The 21,185-nt window shown below is 39.5% G+C and overlaps 1 protein-coding gene across 1 annotated transcript; it reads left to right on the top strand.

Moving 5' to 3' along the window:
- Positions 1-5,216: 5,216 nt before the first annotated feature.
- Positions 5,217-20,831, top strand: hrob (homologous recombination factor with OB-fold). The gene is made up of 10 exons (XM_008113267.3): positions 5,217-5,408; positions 7,494-7,544; positions 8,357-9,490; positions 10,449-10,532; positions 13,574-13,714; positions 14,333-14,441; positions 16,007-16,092; positions 16,286-16,432; positions 18,955-19,165; positions 20,268-20,831. The coding sequence occupies exons 1-10, from the start codon at positions 5,406-5,408 to the stop codon at positions 20,327-20,329; spliced, it is 2,028 nt and encodes a 675-aa protein (XP_008111474.2). The 5' UTR covers positions 5,217-5,405; the 3' UTR covers positions 20,330-20,831.
- The last annotated feature ends 354 nt before the right edge of the window (positions 20,832-21,185 follow it).

Below are 21,185 nucleotides of genomic sequence, written 5' to 3'. Positions count from 1 at the left end.
GCGCAAATAGATCACCCGGATCTCGGGAAGGAGGCAGCCGGTATTTAGCAGGTTGTATGCCTCCATTACGATTCCAAAAAGAAAAAAAAAACAACTCAAAACAAAAACAAACAAAACAAAAACAAAACAAAACAAAACAACCAAATAATAAATAATAAAAAGAAAATACGGCAAAGAAAATAAATAAAATAAAAAGAATACAAACCAATAAATAAAAGTAATAAAATAAAATAAATGTATACTATATTTGAGAAAGAAAGCTAAATAATTAAGATTCTAAACTCTAACAAACACTACAAATAAATATATTCAAAAAAACACACTCAATAACAAAAACAATTAACAGTCTAACAATACACAAACAAACCAATAATAAAAACAAATATTAAATACAACAACAACAACAACAACTAACCAATAAACCAAAACTGAACACAAATACCAGAATCGCAATGAGAGGCAAGGACAGGCTAAGGGGAGGCAGGGCAGGGCAGCGATGAGCGGAGGACGAGGGCAGAATGAGGCCAGAGGAAGCTGGAACTGGCCCAGAAGCATCTTTGCCTTCCTCTGACTCTGAGAGTGGGATTTGCACCAGGGGCTTCCAATGGTAGAATGTCACATCTCGAACCTTTTTTATTTTCCAAAATTGATAGTTTGCAACCATTCAAGAAATCAGCAGCTGCATCCCAATCATAGATACAGATAGAAACACAGGACCAGTACGGCTCCACTGCACAAAGCTTACTTGGGCATGTACAGAGGGTTGTTTCTAACAAGTATATTACTATTTCTCTCAGCATTTGCATTTTGAAAGGACCGAGGCTGGATCTACACTGCCCTATGTCCCGGGATCTGATCTCTAAGCTACTGTGTATGTTTTCCTTTTTGTAATAACTATTTGTATGATCTCAGGCTTCTGTGCCGTTCTTTGTATGCTAAATTTTCAAAAGCGCTTGCATATTTCCATATATTGGATTACTCTCTCATACTACCAGTTCTTAAAGAAAATCTGTATTTAAAATTTTAAAAAAATATATTTAAAAGTATTATACAGAGGAATACGACCCTATTTAAAATTGTACTTTTGCTTTTTTATTGTGCTTTTGGGGGGGGGGGACAGGCGGATAACAATATATCTAATTAAAATATTTAAAATATTGACACATCTTCACAATGCTGTGCTAATGTCAAACATTCAATAACATTTTAAAAATCAGAATTGAACTGAAAGCGAGTTAATGGCCAGGCTAACATCTTAGAAGTCTGTTAACATCAGAATGACAATAATATAGGTACCCAACAAGCCCTCCTTGGGACAACTTATCACAGAGTCCCATTATGAAAAAGGCCCTTTCCCCACTCTGAACCTGGCAAAGAAACTTGGGGTACTTCCAGACAGCACTAAATCATGGGTTTTAAACAGGGGTAAAAATCCCAAGACTTCAGAAGAGATCTATATACAACTGAAACGGTTGCCTAGCATAATTATATTTGGTTGTATACTGCAAGAGGAGATTCTGCTCTAAAGGGTTATGTTCTCTAATATTATCTGTATGGGGTGCCAAGTGGAACCCTTTCATTGTTGTTATATACTCAACTCAGGGTGCATCTTAAACACCCATAAACATTTCACCTCTTGGAGAAATTGAAGATATTAACTGTATATTTGGCATTTCAAGAAAGTGCATATTTCAAAAAATGAATAAAACAAGTGTTTCTTATGGCAAATACTATATAGCGCCATGATTGCAATTTATCCATTACATGTTGTTGTCAACATGGTTGTCCCAATTAAATCATTTGCAATTTATAACCAAAGCAGTTAGATGTTACACTCTGGCACTGAAACATCTTTTCACCCAGCACCACACATAAGACCAATAATCTTTCTAAGAATGTATATTGAAGAAAGCAGGCAAAAAGGGGAAAAGGCCATTCCAAAAGGGTCAGGAGAATAGCAAATACAGAAATCGCAATAATCCAAAAGGTCAAAGTACATAAAGTTAAGAGTGCCAAAATCCACAGTATTACTGCAAGCGTACTTCCATAAACATGGCAACAGGAACTTTTCCAAGGTAAACCCTTCAAGGAAACTTAGGCATGAACCTGAACAGGAAACTTGAGGATACTGGAAACATGCGAGCTGAGACAGCCAGCCTTTGGCAACATTGTCTTTTCTGAGAAGCGTAAAGCCAATACCACTTAATTTAAACCTGACCAAGTAGCCATGAAATCATGCCAAATGCACCTGGGCTTCAAGGCCTTCTCACAGATTATCTCAGACCGTCTAATTAGTCTATTTTTCACTCCCTCCATTTTCAGACCTAATCTGGCTTCTCAAGAGAACTCCCCATCAGCCGAAGGTCGTTTCCCAAGAGAACTGATTTCACTATCCCTGGTTGTTTGGAAACAATCACAGGAATGCAAAGCATCAACTTTCCTCGCACTGACAGACTCATCACTGTGAACACTTTGAAACCCATCAGTCCCCTTGTCCTCCAATATGTCAGAAAAGTCAGAGAAATTCTCAGCTGCTTGCTGAGCTAAATGAACATACGCAAATTTTATGCAACTTCTAGTGCATAAAAACAATATTAGAGGACTTTGCACACTTACACATATCTAGGTTTTCTCTTTAATAGTCTAATTGTCTCTTTTTGTTTTTGTAACCATAGTTTATCTGGAAGAGAGATTTAGTGTAGCATGATTGTATGTGCCACGGGAAATGATTGCTCAGGCCTTCACATCACACATAAGGCATATGACATTGCCCCCATTGTGTCTTTCACACTATATAGTTATAGCACTTTGATACCACTTTAAGTGCTATGGCTGTGTCTTATGTAGTTTGGTGAGACACGACATCTCTTTGGCAAAGAATTCTAAATATATTCCAAAAATACAAATTCCAGGATTCCACAGGATGGAGCCATCACACTAAAAGTGGTTCAGGTTATCTGAAATGCTTGTAAACAGAATGTGGTTTATATTTCTGGCTTTTTGGATTTTGCAAAACTTGTATTTGCATATATGTGCACAATGAGATATTTTGGAGATGGGAACCAAATCTAAACAAGTCTAAAAATAAGTTGTGTTTCATGTTCACCGTACAAACATGGTCTGAAGGTAATTCTATACAATATTTTAAAATTATTTTGTGCATTTAAAAAGTTTGTATACACTGAGTTACTAGAATGTAAAGGTGTAATTTCTCTGTTATTCATGTGGACAATTTCCCATTTTGGACTATTTCAGATTTCCAGATCAAAGATGCCCAACCTGTTTTTACATCTTTTCAGAAATAACCCTCTGTGGTAGGATACAGAACACAGGATTATAGGATGACAGTGTTTGTTTATCAGCAGGATAATAATGTTGCAACTATATTGCTCCGATAAAAGATTGGGTCTTTTAAGAGATTTCTGATAATGGAGCACTTCCATTGGATAAAACATTCAGGAGAAGTTATTTTCCATTTATGATTTCCTTTCCTATGATTCTGTAGTGTCGAGCTTTGGCTCAAGTGGTACCGAACTGCATTAATTCGACAGTGTAGATCAGGCACGGGCAAACCCCAGCCCTTCAGGTGTTTTGGACTTCAACTCCCACAATTCCTAACAGCCGGTTTGCCCATGCCTGGTGTAGATACAACCACAAAATAGTTTGAATGGTCTTCCACTGGGACAAAAGAAACCCCAGTCTGTGCACATAAAAACTACATACATGTCAGGGACTGGATTACAATCACAGCTATTTCCCTTTTTCCCCTTTCCATCTTTCTTTTTAGTAATTATTGATTATTTTCATACCAGGGAGGAGCATCTAGTTTTGCAAGCCCTTAACTGCATGTAGAATCCTAGAGTTGGAAGAGACCTCATGCACCATCCAGTCCAACCTTCTGCCAAGAAGCAGGAAAATTGCATTCAAAGCACCCCCGACAGATGGCCATCCAGTCTCTGCTTAAAAGCCTCCAAAGAAGGAACCTCCACCACACTCCGAAGCAGAGAGTTCCACTGCTGAACATCTCTCACAGTTAGGAAGTTCTTCCTAATGTTCTGGTGGAATCTCTTTTCCTGTAGTTTGAAGCCATTATTTCGCATCCTAGTCTTCAGGGCAGAAGAAAACAAGCTTGCTCCCTCCTCCCTATGACTTCCTGTTACATATTTATACATGGCTATCATGTCTCCTCTCAGGCTTCTGTTCTGCAGGCAAAACATGCCCAGTTCTTTAAGCCACTCCTCATAGGGCTTATTCTCCAGGCCCTTGATCAGTTTAGTCAGACCCTTGATCATGTGCCACAATCCAATTCGAAGTTCTGCCACCTTTCAAAATCTACTTATCTAATGCTTTCGATGGGAAACTATTTAATGAAAAGTTTACTTTGTGGGGAAAAGAATGCATTTCCTCAGAAGTTTAACAGCCTAATTGTTGTCTAGAAATTATAAATACTGTCTCTTAATTCTAGACATTATTTTAAACTGTTGGTTTCCTTATTATGGTTTTAGGCTGCTTGGAAATCAACCATCCGAATTAAAATATAAATAATCAGAATTAAAATTGAAATAAAATACTTTCTTTGTAGTCTACCAATTTCTGATTTTTTTTTGTTATTTAAAAGGACCCTGTCTTATATACTGTATTGCTGCATTTTAGGATGGAAAAATAGGGAGTGGTAATATTCAGTTTGTTTCTCCAAGGATGCATCTGCACTGTTGAATGAATGCAGTTTGACACCACTTTAATTGCCCCAATGCTATGCAGTTTTGGGAGTTGTAGTTTCACAAGGTCTTTCACTTTCTCTGCCAGAGTGCTGGAGCCTTGCCAAACTACAAATCCCAACATTCCATTCCACTAAGCCATAGCAGTTAAAGCGGTGTCAAACTGTATTAATTCTGCATTGTAGATGCAGCCCCATGATTATCACTTCATTGAGAAAAATCTTCACATGGCTAGGATTTTTTTTTTAAAAAAAATCTGGAAACTTGCTACATTTGCGTCAACAGAAATAATAATCCTATGTCTTCCGGCGAGGAAACTCCTTGCAAAGTACATTCCACGCCCATCACCTGGAACAAAAAAAAATACAAACAGGAGGCTACTGCGCTTGCGCAATGAAAGAACGGCTACAGTACAGAGAAGGGAAGGAGACGTAAAGTGCTGCACATGCGTAGTAAAAGCAGCGAGGCTCCTCTTTTAAGGGCAGAGCAAGGGAGAAGTACTGCGCATGCGTAATAAGAAGGAAAGGCCTTTAGTCGTCATTTGGGCGGATGGTTTGAATGCGGAGCGGTGTGGCGAGAGATGCCTAGTGGTGGGCCTCGATTTGGGCCTTATTTTTGCCCTCCGTGGTCCGATTTCCACCCTTATCTTCTCGACGTTGACACTGGAGACTGTGTCCTTCTTCTATTATGGTAAAAGAGGAGTGGGAAAGGGATTGTTTCAAGAAGGAACTGAATACAAATCCAACCTATATATGAGTGTACAGCTTGAGCATGCTTTATCCCAGTGGTTCTCAGCCTGTGGGTCCCCAGGCGTTTTGGCCTACAACTCCCAGAAATCCCAGTCAGTTTATCAGTTGTTAGGGCTTCTGGGAGTTGAAGGCCAAAACATCTGGGGACCCACAGGTTGAGAACCACTGCTTTATCCAAAAAGCAAAACTGTCACAATCTGAGCCACCATTCTGGACAATTTTGGAATACAGTCTCACTTATTCAACATAAACGGGCCGGCAGAATGTTGGATAAGTGAATATGTTGGATAAAAAGAAGGGATTAAGGAAAAGCCTATTAAATGTCAAATTATGTTATGATTTTACAAATTAAGCACCAAAACATGTTTTAAGGAGCCCCTGGTGTTGCAGCAGGTTAAACAGCTGAGCTGCTGAACTTGCTGACCAAAAGGTCGCTGGTTCGAATCCGGGGAGCAGGGTGAGCGCTGGCTGTTAGCCCCAGCTTCTGCCAACCTAGTAGTTTGAAAACATGCAAATGTGAGTAGATTAATGGATTAATAGATTAAGCGGGAAGATAACGGACACATGACCTTTGCGGTATCGATGAACAACACCGGCTCTTCGGCTTAGAAATGGAGATGAACACCAACCCCCAGAGTCAGACACGACTAGACTTAATGTCAGGGGAAACCTTTACCTGTACTGTACCATCATGTTTTTCAACAAATCGACAGAAAAAGCATTTGAATACACGGTAATGTTATAACGTAGTAATTGCTGCATTTACAAATTTAGCACCAAAACATCGCAGTGTATTGAAAATATTGAGTATAAAAACATTGGCTACTAACAAATTGATTACAAATAAAGATAGAATTGCATAAAATGAACTTACAATAACAACACTGTTGGAAGTTAAATCCGTAAAAAGTTCTGTCCTTGCTGCCTACAGAAACAGCTGTGGATCCAGGCAGGAGGCAGATTGGGTGTGATAATCTAGCAACAGCCAATTCTTCACCTAGCAACAGTCAAATGACATTGTGCCCATTATGTACAATAAATTATTTTCTTCCTCAATACATTCTAGGAAGTAGCAGCTATTGGCTCAGGGACTAACACTGATCCATGGACCACCACTTTGAGTGTTAGATCATAACTTCCATCCTAAGAAGATATTACAGTAGAGTCTCACTTATCCAACGTAAACGGGCCGGCAGAATGTTGGATAAGCGAATATGTTGGATAATAAGGAGAGATTAAGGAAAAGCCTATTAAACATCAAAAAAGGTTATGATTTTACAAATTAAACACCAAAACATCATGCTATACAACAAATTTGACAGAAAAAGTAGTTCAATACGCAGTAATGCTATGTAGTAACAAATTTACCACCAAAATATCACGATGTATTGAAAACATTGACTACAAAAATGCATTGGATAATCCAGAATGTTGGATAAGCGAGTGTTGGATAAGTGAGACTCTACTGTACCTTCTTAAAATAAGTTCTGCCATCATCCTCGGATATGTGATAGTCATAACACAAATCTTGTGCTCTTTTAATTTTTAGTTCCACGATAAGTAACTCTTTAAATACCTTATATGTATTAATTTCCCAAATAGAAAAACAAAATATACAAACATAAATACTCCAGCAAAAAAAGCCCTAAAGGAAAAAAGAAGTTTCCCTTTTTATTGAAATAATACTGAATAATTCAGTAATTAATACAGGCAGTAATTTGTGAATAGATCACTGTTTTCCTCCCATTTTAGCTAAACATTGAGGAATGATTCCATTAATGGAGACATGGCACTGAAACAGAGATCTAAAGGTGCTCTAATTATATAGGGTGGGTGCATTGCATGTAACGCTGGGTAATCCTGAAACTACAGCCATTCATCTTCATTAGTTAAGTTCACAGTGTATTAATATGGAATGGGGCCAAACTTCTACGGAATTCATAATGAGATAAAGAGTTTTATTAGCTTTTTTTTTTAAAAAAAGAAGCAGAATATTTTGCAAGTAATTTTATTGCTTTTCCACCAGGCTTGTGGTCTACAGAAGCTGTTTTCTGTGGAGGCGGATTTTGAAGATGAGGTAAGCGAATCAAAGCTTTTTAATGCAAAATGAATGTACTTGAGTATGCTAAAGGGTGTAAAAGTTTCTCCTTGGTTGCTGAAGGAGACATTATTTTTAATGGGATTTGTTGTAAGTTATTAATTGTTGTATATGGGAGTGTTTTTTTTCTTTAAATTGGCGTATGATATTTTTAGTTGACTATGGATTTATGTATATGTATCTGTGTTTTTAAATCCTGCTTTGAATCTCACCCACGGGAAGAAGTAGGATAGAAATGAATAAATGGTAATATAGTAATAATAATAATATTAAACATAGGAAGATCTAGGCCAAGGCACACACTGTTGATCAGATCTCAGATATATATTTCATATCCTCATCTTTACAGTGTTCCCTCACTACTTCGCAGTTCACTTTTCGCGGATTCGCTGTTTCGCGGTTTTTCAATAAACTCTAAAAGACTATTATAAATCATAAAAATTACAATTTACAGCCTAAGGAAGGGAGGAAGGAGAAGCCAAAGAGAGAGAAAAGGAGCCCAAGCAGCAACGGGAGGAGAAGGAGGCAATTTATCAACACACGATTGGTTGATAAAGACTTAAAATAGTGTATAACTACTAAAATAATGTATAAGTATTAAAATAAATATAGTGTCCCTACTTTGCAGATTTTCACTTATTGCGGGTGGTCCTGGAACCTAACCCTAGCGATAAGTGAGGGAACACTGTATTAACACTTAGGAGAATCCGAGAGCTTGGGGACAGAAAATTCAGGAAGACAATAGAAAGTCAAGGGATGGCACTTAAGCTTTTTTCCCTCTATTTTGATAGGATTTTCTGTTGGCTGTGAAGGATGTGGAAAAGGATGTGGAGAAGCACACTGTGGATCCAAATCCAAACTTAAAAAGTCTTAGACCTGTGTCAGCTGGGCTAAGAGCCCCCAGCAATGGTCATGCACTGGCTAAGGACCCTCACTCTCTTTGTCCTTCTGTAACTACATCGCCTGTCCTGATGGTTCAGAACTGCTCTAGGCTCAGATCTGAGGAAGGCCGTTCCTCTGTTGAAGTCAGAAACAACCAAAGATCTCCTCTTGTGACCAGCTTCAGTGTTCAGAGGGACCAGATAGCTTCACCAAGCTCCACTTCAGATACAAACTTCAGGTTTGTGAAGAGACAGGCAGCTGTCCTACCTACTGGGAGTACCCACTATGACAAGACAGAGAACGGGTTTGTACTGGCTGCCTGCATGGATTCTGAGGACTCTTTATGGTCACATCCAGGATCTTTTAGGTCTGACTGTGGATCTCAAGAGCAGATAAGAGGCAACAGTGTAACAACAGCCAAGAAACCTCGAGTAGCAAATTCAGTGATGCCAACCACTCCTATTAGTACTGAAATGTCAGCATTCATAAGGACCCAGGGACAAACATCTACAGATGTCATCAGCCATCTCCAACCAGTGGATGCTTCTTCAAAGTTGACTTTGCGGCCTGTTGCTGTAGGATCTTGCATGGTTCGATCTAACCTGGGAGTGAGCAGCAATACAAACATCCCTCTGAACTCTAGCTGTCAGATGCTGAAGTCTTTGGGTAAACCTACTGACTGCAACAGCCCAAGCTTATCTTTGGTTAGACCATGTTCGTCCTTCCTGTCGGGAAATACCCCTCCAGGACAATCCAAATCATGGATACCAAACCAGAACTATACTGGGCCAAGAATGACCAATAGTGGTGCTCAGCTTCTTACTGCATATGGCTCTCCAACGACATCTGTGGAAAACACACCTGCCTCTTTGAAAATCACCTCTTCTGGTGTATCTGCTGGAAACCTCCAGACACCTGTAGTCACCAACCATCTTGTCCGCTTGGTCACAGCTGCTAACCAGACACCTCAACCAATGGCCCACATTGGTTTGCGGGCTAAGACACGTCGCTTCCCAGGACCTGCCGGCATTCTACCTCACCAAGTAAGAGGATCATGAAAGGACAAGATGATGTGTGGCCTATATGTACAGAGATGTGAAATGCATTCCCCATTGGTTTTGATAAGTGTATGTTAGATGAACTATCTCACATGCACTTTATTACATTTTCTTCTCTTATCCCAACTCAGATAGAGACTTATAGCAGCCACTAAAATTAATAAAAAGCAAATAAAAGTTTCTCCCTGCTACTCCATCTGCTTTGAAATGTCCTCTACATAATTGACGCAGCAAATGGGATTGTTATGTGAAATGCTTGATAGAGTTTTCGGAGGGGGTGGTGGTGTTTGTCCAGCCATGTTAAAAAAAAAACCACATAAAAAATTCCAAAGGTAGTTCCTTCTCCTTTTCTTGTGTGCCATGTGTTTCTGTGTCTCTTGATATCTCCATTCCTTTGCCCAAGGCATCAAACAGAAATTCCCTAGTACCACCTGTTCAGTTTGCCCTGGCCATGGTATTCTTCTGCACTGTCAGAACCAACAAGGGCACTTTCCCCTGTCCAGTTTCTGCATTGGTCATCTATCAAGGTGACCAAAGCTCTTTCCATCTCATAACCTGGTTGAAATGAATCTATATCTCATCCAGAAACCCCTAAAGCTCAGGGGCCACCAAGAAAAAAGAAGAACTTATGTATACTCTACTAAGGCCACAAAATTTACTTGAGGAATTATAAAAGGGAAGTGAGAGGGCATTCATTGGCCAGATCGTTAAGCTAATAATTTTATCCTAACTTTATATCATGGCTTTCCATGCTATACCAGATGTGTAGATAGGTGTTTTAGGGGTTTAGAATTTGGCCAGCACCTGAAATTCAATGTCTTTAGAACCTCTGTTTTCATGTAGGCCAGAAAGATCAAATTCAGTGCATTTATTATATTTAGATATTTTTCCTCAGATAAGTATCTGTGCTCATAAAATATTTTTTCTTCTCTTTATCAAAAAGCCTGATGAGAAAAAATTGGAAGACATTCTCATTACAACTCCTCAGATGCCAACTCATGGGGCTTTAGCAAAACTACAAATTGAGGTAACTGCTATATTCAACTCTTTTCTCCTCTTCCTGTTAGAGCAGTGGTTCCCAAACTTATTTGGCCTACTGCCACCTTTCCAGAAAAAAATTACTCAGCGCCCCCTGGAAAGGGGAGCGTGGCTTAGAGGGGTGGGCATGGTTCCTGCTCAAATGGGTGGGGCTGAGTCTCTTCCCAGTCCTCTCCCCAGGGCTGGGAGGGGGAGGTGGGCGGGGCCACAAATGGGAGGTCAGGACTGGGATGGGCAGAGTTCCGAGCTCTGAGGCAGGGCTGAGCTTCTATCCCTGTCCTGCGGCGCCTGCCAGGACACAGGGGGCGGGGCCTCTTCCCAAGTGCCTGACGGGGCTGGACCTCTATACCCCGCCCCCGTGTTCTAACAAGCACCTCTGGGGAGGTATACAGAGGCTCTTGGGAGGAGGCCCCGCCCCTAGCCCTGCCCTTTAGTCCTAAAAGGCCTCTCAGGAGAGGTACAGAGGTTCAGCCCTGTCTTGGGCTCTTGGAAGGAGGCCCCGCCCCCTTCCCTAACTCTGCCCTCTGTGTCCCAACAAGCGCCTCAAGAGAGGTATAGAATTCTCAGCCCTGTCTCAGGCTCTTGGGAAGAAGCCACACCCACTCCTCTAGCTCTGCCCCCTGTGTGTCCTAACAGGCACCTCGGGTGCTCAGTCCTGTCTCCGGCACTTGGGAAGAGGCTCCGCCCCTCCTCTGGCCCCGCCCCTGTGTCCTAATAGGTGCCATCACTGCCCCCCTGGATCACTCAGTGCCCACCGGGGGGAGGTAGTGCCCACTTTGGGAATCACTGTGTTAGAAAAAAACATTAATTGAAATTTGTGTTTTGATATCTTGTATCACTGCTGAGAAAAAAGGTAGACTTGATGCTCAATTAGGGCCTTGGGGCCCCTAGATGTTTTGGAGGACAGCTGCTATAATGCTGGCTGAAGCTACTGAAAAATTGACCCAAACATCTGGAAGGCCACAATTCCTCATCTCTGAACGAAAAGTATAATTAGAAACTACACCAAAGATGTGGGTGGGATTTCATTGGAAGTGAAGAGAAGTATTAACTCTTATTAGATCTTCAAACTCAGCTTATTTATGAGACTATTAGGCTAAGAAAAAAACTCACCTTCCTTTTCCTAAGAAAACAACTGTACTGATGTGTCTGACAGGGATGGAATCCTTTTGATCCCACCGCTGCCACCAATTGTAAAGGACTGAGGCAGGGAGGAATCCTTTTTAATCCCACCGCTGCCACCAATTGTAAAGGATGATGTGGCAGAGAGGAATCCCTTTTGATCCCACCACACACAGTTACCACCAATTATAAAAATGTCGTGATGATGATTTTAATTATATTATTCTATGTTTTAACTATCTTCTTCGCTGCCACCAATGGAGGAGATGTCAGGCAGATGGCACTTATTCTTTTTATGCTTTCTTTGTTTATTTTACTTCAGATGGTGATGTTGCTTAACTTAGTATATGATTGTGACAGAGACTTAGATGGAATAAAAATCAAAACAAGTTTATTGCATGTACAGAGCTTAATGGTTTCTATAACTTTTTAAAGGCACTTAGATTAACGGTTACAATTGGATTTGAGGTGTTACAACTTTCAAAATATTTCCTTCTCTCAGGACTAAACTAAACACTGATCTCTTAGGTCCACTGGGATTAATTTCCCTTCTCCACAGCCCCCACAACTAGCCCTAAACAAGTAACCCAACTTGCTTAGTCTGGCTCTACTAGAGGTCTGCCTCCCTGGTTTCCTTAACCTTGGAACCAGTTTTTCTCCTGTGACTAAAAATCACAGACTCCCTAAAATAAGTCACCTTATTTTAGAATTGATTCAAATTCTCTCATTTGAGCCACCCTGATCCTCCACTTGAGAATCAGTCCTTTCTCTATGACTGGAAATCACAGACTGAGATTTAAACTTCCCTGGTCTCCTTAAACTAGGAACCAGTCCTTTCCCTGTGACTGGAAATCACAGACTGAGATTTAAACTTCCCTGGTCTCCTTAAACTAGGAACCAGTCCTTTCCCTGTAATTTCACCATTACAGACTCTCACTGACTGACTGGGTTTTTAAACATTCCCTCTTCGCTTCTCCAAACGGCGGTTGGCTCCGCCCCGTTGCTAGGGTAACCTGCCTTAGAATGCTAAGATGGTTACCTTCCTGTATTATCAACTCCAATACATACCATTTTAAACTTAGCCAAACCTGACTGTTTAAACAAAATCAAATAAACATGTCATCCATAAATCAAAACATCACACTTCTTTACAACAACCTTCACATGTGATGATTTTTACCGATTCCTAGAGGTGTTTACCATAGGAATCTCTAGGTCAGGTATCCTCAAACTTCAGCCCTCCAGCTGTTCGGACCTCTGACTTCCTACATTCCTGACCAGTTTGTTCAATGGTTAGGAATTCCGGGAGTTGGAGGTCCAAACAGCTGGAGGGCCAGAGTTTGAGGATGCCTGCTCTAGGTCTTCCAGCACAACTCTTTCATCAGCCTGCAGCAACAATTGACTGTAGAGTCACGCTGGAGGACCTAGAGTTACCTAGAAATACCATACCATATTAATAAAGTCAAACCTGGACAATTTCCATCTGATATTGTATATTTACAGACGCTAAATAGAGTCAGGCTTGGTTAATATTTAGACAGAAGTACATCAGAAAGTGCCAGGAAACTCCAGATTTCAAAGATTTTGGAAATAATCTTGCCTGAGACCCAGAACTGCTGCCAATCAGTGTTCAACATTACAGAGCAGGTTGGATTGATATTTGATTCAGCATAAGGTGACTTTCTGTGTTCCTAAGGGTCACAGTTTGGAGAAGTTTTTTTTTTTATCAGTCACCATGTTGGCTGCTGTATTGTGGGGGATAGTAGTTTTTTAAAAAGTACTATTTCCAAGCTCTGTCAAGGGGTGTTTGTAATATTTCAGGCACATATATAGGAAGTAATGCTGAATGCATTACCAGCGATAGGTTCAAAGTAAGGCTTAACCCGACCTTGTGTACTGTGCCTCCAGGAAGTGCCTGCCTCTCAGCATCGAACAGAAGATCAATTTGAACGAGGCCCTTGGGCTGCTATGAAAACTGAGTTGGGATTAGATGAGAGAGATCCATCCTGCTTCCTTAAGACATACAGCATTGTTATGGTGCTTCGTAAGGTAATGGCTAGGCATTGTTTAGGGGTCGGGGAATTCTGCTGGTTCTGTAGGTGCATTTTATTGTAGAGGTACAATTGTGAATGGTCTCGGAGCAAAAGATGCTGCACTAGTGAGATCCAGCCATAATTTTGAAATTTTTCCAAACTACCTAAAATTGGTAACTGCTATGTCCTTCAAATCCAAGCCATCTTTTATTTTTTACCCTATGTCCTTTTAACAAGGCTACTCTCTCAATGCTTGCATATGGGCTAATACAGCAAAGGACGAACTAACAGTCTTGTTGCTAGGTAATACTACCTCCTGCTTGCAGCTTTTAAGGGGTAAGTGGTTTGTGGGTGGCTGCTAGGCAACCATCCTTCTTGTTCATCTGATATTTTTTCCACTGTATTGTTCTGGAGATGTCAACAAGCCCCTTATAACCCTTTTTGAGACAGCTGTCATTCCAGAGTGTCCTCTCTTAGTATAAGAGACAGGAAAAACAGCATCCTAAAAGGCCCATGCCATTTCATCCTCTCTTGTTGATTGTTACCAAGTGGCTTTTCTTAAATCTTAAGAGAAATCCATATACTGTTCAGCTTTTCTCTCATTGTGTTTGATAAATAATATCATATCATACAGGCAGCTTTGAAGCAGCTCCCAAAGAACAAAGTTCCCAACATGGCAGTTATAATTAAGACACTGACAAGGACCAACGTTGATGCGGGTGCTGTATTCAAAGATCATACTGGTAAGAGTGAAAATTATATTTTGGTTCAGGCATGGGAAATGACCCCAGGCAAACCCAACTCACAAATGGCTACTATCTAGTTCATTTCTCAAAAGAATTTATTACTGGAGGTCAACTCAAAGATTCAGAAAAGCATGTCGTGCATTTCCCAAGGGCACCTTAGAAAGCAGGTGATCCATATTTCATTTTTCCTTCCCTCTCCATATTTCAGATACTTATTGCAATAGAAATTGAGCAAAATTGAGAAGAAAGGGCCTGGTCAAACTTCTGTCTTGGTGGTTGTCTCATGGTAGCATTTCAGCCTGTCAGTAACCCAGCACTAAACATCTGTGGTTCACAAATTTCCATTGATTTTTTACTGAGAGTAAAACCGTGAACAGTTGTATTAGATTATTAAAGTATGATTGCAAAACAAAAGTGAAACAAAAGAGAAAAACAGAAGAAGGCAGAAAGGGAAGGGGAAGTTGATAGAAAATGAATGCAGTGCAGGCATATACACTGATACACAACAAGCATACTTCGAATAATATATTTTCTTGAAGCTGGCCTCTATATAATACATGTTCATGCATAACTAAAGCAATAGTTTCTGACCTTTAAATGATAGGTATGAAAGTTAATCTTTTTTTCCTTGGAATATAAATGTTTTTGTAACAGTCAAAGCACATAAGATCCAACCATGCTGACTCTCAAATAGACTTGGTGTCATAAGAATGCAATTTGAAAGAACAAATGTCAACGGGTTTTTTTAATACAATACACACTGTCCTACGTTCAACCAAAAGCAGCTAATTACTAAACACACCTGTATCATATGTCAAAAGGAAGCATGTCTACATTACACTGCCAATATTTAATTAAAGGCTGAGAGAGGATATGATTGCTATGTTTTAATATGTGAAAGGATGTCACATTGAGGACAGGGCAAGCATATTTTCTGATGCTTAGATTAGGACACGGAGCAATGGATCCAAATTTCAGGAGAGGAAATTCCACATAAACATTAGGAAGAACTTCCTAATTGTAAACATTGTTTGGCAGTAGATTATGAAATAATCCTTCTCTAGAGATTTTTAAGCAGGTTGGATGGCCATCTCTTGGGAGTGCTCTGATTGTGTGTCCCTGCATGGCAGGGAGTTGGACTGAGAGGCCCTTGGAGTCTCTTTCAGCTCTATGATTCTATCCTAGCCCAAATGCAGTTTTGGGTCTTTGATAAGAAAGTTAGTGCAGTTTTCAATTGATTTATTGATTTTGCATTGCTTAAACTCTTGTGGATTGTTGTTTCCTCTTCCCTTGTGTGTGGAGGCCTGGATTTTGTATCTTGACATGAATACTGGGCTTTTGGGCATCTGACCTAAGAAATGAACATGAGATCAGGATGGCTTATTTGAGAGTAATTGTAAGATTATGTAGCTGAATACTTAGATTTTTCCCTCTTTCCTTAGCTCCTTTCTGTCTTGACATTTTGTGTAGGGGCAGTTATAGTTGCTAGTGTAGTGGATAACACAAATACTTTTTTGCTTTGGCTGTACTGTGTTACTGCTCTCTGATGGTCTCTTCTGCAGGGGAAATGCAGGGTACAATACATCGTCTGCTGCTGGAGGAGAAAGAGAGTGAATTTAAAGCTGGTTCAGTGCTTCTGCTAAAACAGGTACTGGAAAGCAAGGAAGCCATGTTGGCAATTTCTAGTGCCAATGAATATGTAATCAATATATAAGATCTTTTGTTAACTGCCATAATTGCATTTTATTTTCTGGAGCGTGTATTTAAATATTGCACTTTCCACTTGTTTTTGCCCCATTTCACCCAATAGAAAGTACTTGACATCTACCTTGGTTTCACAGGTGGGTGTGTTTTCCCCATCCCATCGCAACCACTACCTCAATGTGACACCTAGTAACTTGGTGAAGATATATTCACCAGGGATTAACAGCGGCAAGGCTCCATTATTCCAAGACATAAATAAAGCCATGGAGATGGTGCCATCACAGGTAAAGAGCCATCTTGACATTTTTTTAAGGGTAACCTGTTTAGAAGGATATAAAAAAATTGTGCATGCTGTATTATGGTGAAAAATATGAGGAATGCCCAGGAAAGCTATGGAAAGGTGAGAAATGGAATAAAATGTCCAATGGCTTGAGAGATTTGGATTTTTATTTAGCTGCTTGCCCCTTCCAATTATTTCCAACAAAGTTCACTAACAACAAGTGAAAAATAGATTATAGAAAATAGAAAGTTATGTAAACGTGTAATTAACACAGGCTGAATACTGTCCTTTATTTTCTTGATGTAAAACTTGCATGGCTTCACGTAGTTCACTTAGTAAATTTAATTATTCCCTTATGTTACCCTATTTCTACCCATACTTAAGAGGTGAAAGTAACGGTTAAGATTCTATACCAATGGTTCTCAACCTGGGGTCCCCAGATGTTTTTGGCCTACAACTCCCAGAAATCTCAGCCAGTTTACCAGCTGTTAGGATTTCTTGGAGTTGAAGGCCAAAAGCATCTGAGGACCCCAGGTTGAGAACCACTATTTTATACTTTGTGTTACCAGTTCATTATTGATGAATAGATGTTTTGTTTCATACTTGAAGAGAATACATTAAGTAGCAATCTTTCTCTATGTATCCAAATATGCCACACAAAGGCTCAATACACGATTTCAGTAAGCTATAAAACGAAGACTAATATTGCAATACACACATGCATGTACACACTTTAATTCCCCTATAACAAAATTTGTATTATTTATGTGTTCATTTGTCATTTTTAAACATGTCAGCACTTTTGATTACCACTTAGATTTCAACAGTATCACAGTTTGTAATAGCTCTCTTTGAGAAATATGCTTGTGAAATACTAGTCCACAACTAAGAACAGCCTTTGTTTAAAATATGTTGTTTGAGTTTTGGACCACAATTCTGGAGACTTGGGTTCAAATTCTTGCTCTGCAATGGGAGCTCACAGGTTGGCCTTGGTTAAGTTCACATTCAAGCAAATGCAATCCTGTCCCCCAACAAATTTCATCAAGAAAACCCTGTGATTGACAACCCCATCCTCCGCTTTAGAGTTGCCTTAAGGAAACCGTGGCTGCTTTAAGCTTAGGTAAAACTCCCTCCCCCTTTTTGTTTGAATCAGGTAATATGTCAGAAGTCACTTTTATTTACTTCCTGGTTGTAATTCCCCCCCCCCCCCCACACACACACATTTGAACCTTTTCTTTTTATAATCAGGAAGTAAATTAAAAAACCCCTAAATTTGAGAATGGAGACCTAAAAACAGATGGACAATTCCAGCATTCTCTTTCTTTCACACACACACCCTTGTTGTTTAAGCGACATTGGTTTTAGATAGAACATGGTTTCTCGTATGTCAAACCCTTCTGTTCATTTCACTCATATAAAATTCACTTCCTTTTACTGTTCTTTAAAATGCATTATCATAAATATCTTGCAAGAAGATCATGTGACCCTTGACACTTTCTTAGGGCCTTTGGTTATATAAACCCTCCCGCTTTTCACTCTTGCCTCTCTTTTTAATCCCTTTCTCTGCTTCTCTAATCTCCAGCCATCGAAAGGTGGTGAAATTAAGACATTATTTTCATTACTTCATTAGGATGTAGACTCCCCATGTATATGTAAACGCAAAGCCATTAATAAACTTTAGGTTTGTAACCTATACCTGCCTTATTTGTTTGCTTTTGGAGTCACAAGAGAACTCAGGAAAGCAATAGGGAGAAATTGAGATATGCTTTTTGTCCGCTGCTTTGCTAAACAAAAGTGAATTCCTAACAGTTTTAGTTTTCATACTTTTTCCAAAAAGGGACTAACACCTTAGGAAACACTACAAAAATGGCCTTTGGTAGGGGTTTGCTGTCACAATTACCCTACCCCTAACATAGCAGCATCACAAGTCAGTGATCTCAGACAAGGGCGATCCTTTTGAAATCACATGTGTTACTGAGAGCAAGTAATGGTAGAGGACCATATCTTAGTGACGGAACTGTTAAGGGTACAATACCCAGGTTTTATGGCTACCTGTGTAAGACCTGAAAACTTGGTTGTTCCAATGTGCCTTTGACTAATCGATTCAACAATTCACTTGGCCCTTCTAGCTTTAGCTTAATATCTTGCTTTTGCACTTTATTACCACCCCCCTCCTTTGTAGTATATTACACAAGCCCTGCCCCACCCTTTCAACTCTGAACATGGCCACTGTGCTCGGTTATTGGTTGTTGTTGAGTTTATGTTTTTATGATGTTTTATATGTTTTAATGTGTTTAATTCATTTTAATGCAATTGTATTTTATGGTGATATATTTTAATTTTGTTTTACTGGGCTTGGTCCCCATGTAAGCCGCCCCAAGTCCCTTCGGAGAGATTGGATGGAATATAAGAATAAAATTATTATTTTATTATGACACAGCAATCAAGATAGATATGCTGGATTTCTATTATTATTATTATTATTATTATTATTATTATTATTATTATTATTATTATTGGGTACAGGCTGAAACAGAATGTGAGCAGGATCATCCTCCAAATGCCCTTGCACCCATGACCAGAAAAGGGTGCTCAAGTGGAGAAAGATGTGAGAACGACGAGAACTCTTTACAGAGTGCATCAGTGAAACAATCATTGACACCAGTGTCAGGGATTTGTGGAACAAGCAAAATAGTTTTGAATGCATCATCTGTAAAGGCTGATGGAGCTGACTCAGGTAACTATAATATTAAATGGAAATGGATAGATATTAGCCTAATTGTATTTTTCGTTGTCACCACTCAGTGTCATGTGTCTCTAGAGCTTGAAAAATGGAAAATGGGGCTCTCTCAGGCATCTTGCTGAACCAAATATAGGCTAATATGCTGCTAACTCTTACTGCATTAAAGTTTGCAGGGTAGGGCATAAAGACACCCCATATTTCAAGGGAACACCGTGTGGGCTGTAGAGGTAGATCAGAACCCATCATAATTGGGCTGGTGAATATTGGGTTTTGCTGTTCAAGCTTATTATCATCACAACCATTCTGTGATGTGGAGAACGTTTTGTTCCTGCTCGGTTGAAATGCATTCATACCAGATCGGAAAATGATTTTGCTATGGATTTCTAATCTTTGAGCAACTGGATCCACACTGAAAAGAAAATCCCTGGCAGACTTAGAACTGTTAGAATGCCAAAAAAAGTGGAAGCTGTAAGAGCATTCACTTAACAATTGCCAAGGCTCATAAACATGCCATGGTACTGGGAACATCAAGTCAGAGTTTGAAGAGCAATTTGCATGCTGATTTAAAAATGATTTATCTGATACGATTTTTAAAACCTATTAAAACAAAACTTTTTTCTGCACATTTCAGAAATATAGACAGATTTGATTCTGGATAACTTCATTCATTTTTTATTTCCCTTCAAAATGTGGTATCTTTATGCTCCATTCTGTATTAACCTACAGAATGAGATATTCAATATAGTGCCCATATATGTGGCCACATAAGACCAAGAATTGATTCATTGTGGTAAAACAGAATAAATTACTTGACATCCTGGGAATCTGGATTGTTCCTTGGGAATTCAGAAAGTGTGGTGTGTGTTGGAGGTGACGAGACAGGACAGGACTGGTAAAAAGAACCAGAGGCAAAAATTTGTAAGGACACCCCCTTTATTCCAAGCTTAGGAAAGTTATTTTATGGACCATCACTCCAAAATTCCCATAACCAGCATGATCATTATTTCCTCCTGATCGATAGCAACCTCTGCATGGTGGACTGGGGCAACTTTTTTCTTCTTAATAACTTGGTTGTCTTCTCATACTGTCCATGTAGATGACCTAGACCAGCTTCTTGGAGAACTACCTGATGACTTTTTCTCCAGCTTGGATGCATAGAGAAGTCAATGAAATTTCACTGGAGCCAAAAATGAGACTGTCATTGTGATAGAGGACCAAGGACATAGCCCTTCTTCCCATGACATTGCCTTTTTTTCAGGCTTTTGGTAGAGGCATAGTCCACATCTTTGGTAAGATGTTGGTTGTGACAGGAGAAAAAGAAGTTCCTTCATAGAACAAGCAAAACATGGATGCAGTTCATGTGATTCAATAAATACTGGATGCCTGCTGCGATGTTACTGTTGAGCATATTTTCCCCTCCTGCTTTTTTATTGATGTAATGAATTCTTGAACCCTTTGTTCAAAGACATAGTTTGTCCAGTGACAGAATATACATTAGAAATGCTGTGTGAGGGTCTATCCAGCCTTATGGACACACAACAGACATACTTCTACCTGTACTGCACTTTGTCTTGCCTTTTTTGGCACAACACTGTCTTGCAAATAGTCTTATGTGGTATATTTGTTGACAAATTATTAAAAAAAACGTTGTTAGATGTCAGTGAATTTCACTGCTGATCATTGAAAAAATGGATCTGGTAAAGAAATATTTTGCAGTTCACCTTGTAATGTAATCCTTTTTATTTGGTTGTAACACTTGACACAAACAACTCATCTTCCTTTTGTGCAGTCTGGAGGAAAATTGGAAGAAAGCAGAAACGGAGCCAATTATTTCACCTTCCCTGTGAAATACTAAAGTGAACATAATTTGGCCACTAATTAAGTAATTTGTTATTAGTGCCAACATGTGATCAGTTTTCAGGCACTCATGGAAATAGTTTAAAAATAGTCATTGCAAATTGTTTTCTGTTTAAAACAATTTAGCCGACAGTCCAACTGTGTTGGTCCTGTTTGC

This window comes from Anolis carolinensis, chromosome 6 (genome assembly GCF_035594765.1).
Source record: "Anolis carolinensis isolate JA03-04 chromosome 6, rAnoCar3.1.pri, whole genome shotgun sequence".
Lineage (NCBI taxonomy): Eukaryota > Metazoa > Chordata > Lepidosauria > Squamata > Dactyloidae > Anolis > Anolis carolinensis.
Note: the sequence above shows the minus strand (reverse complement) of the source record. Positions and strands in the feature narration are given on the sequence as shown.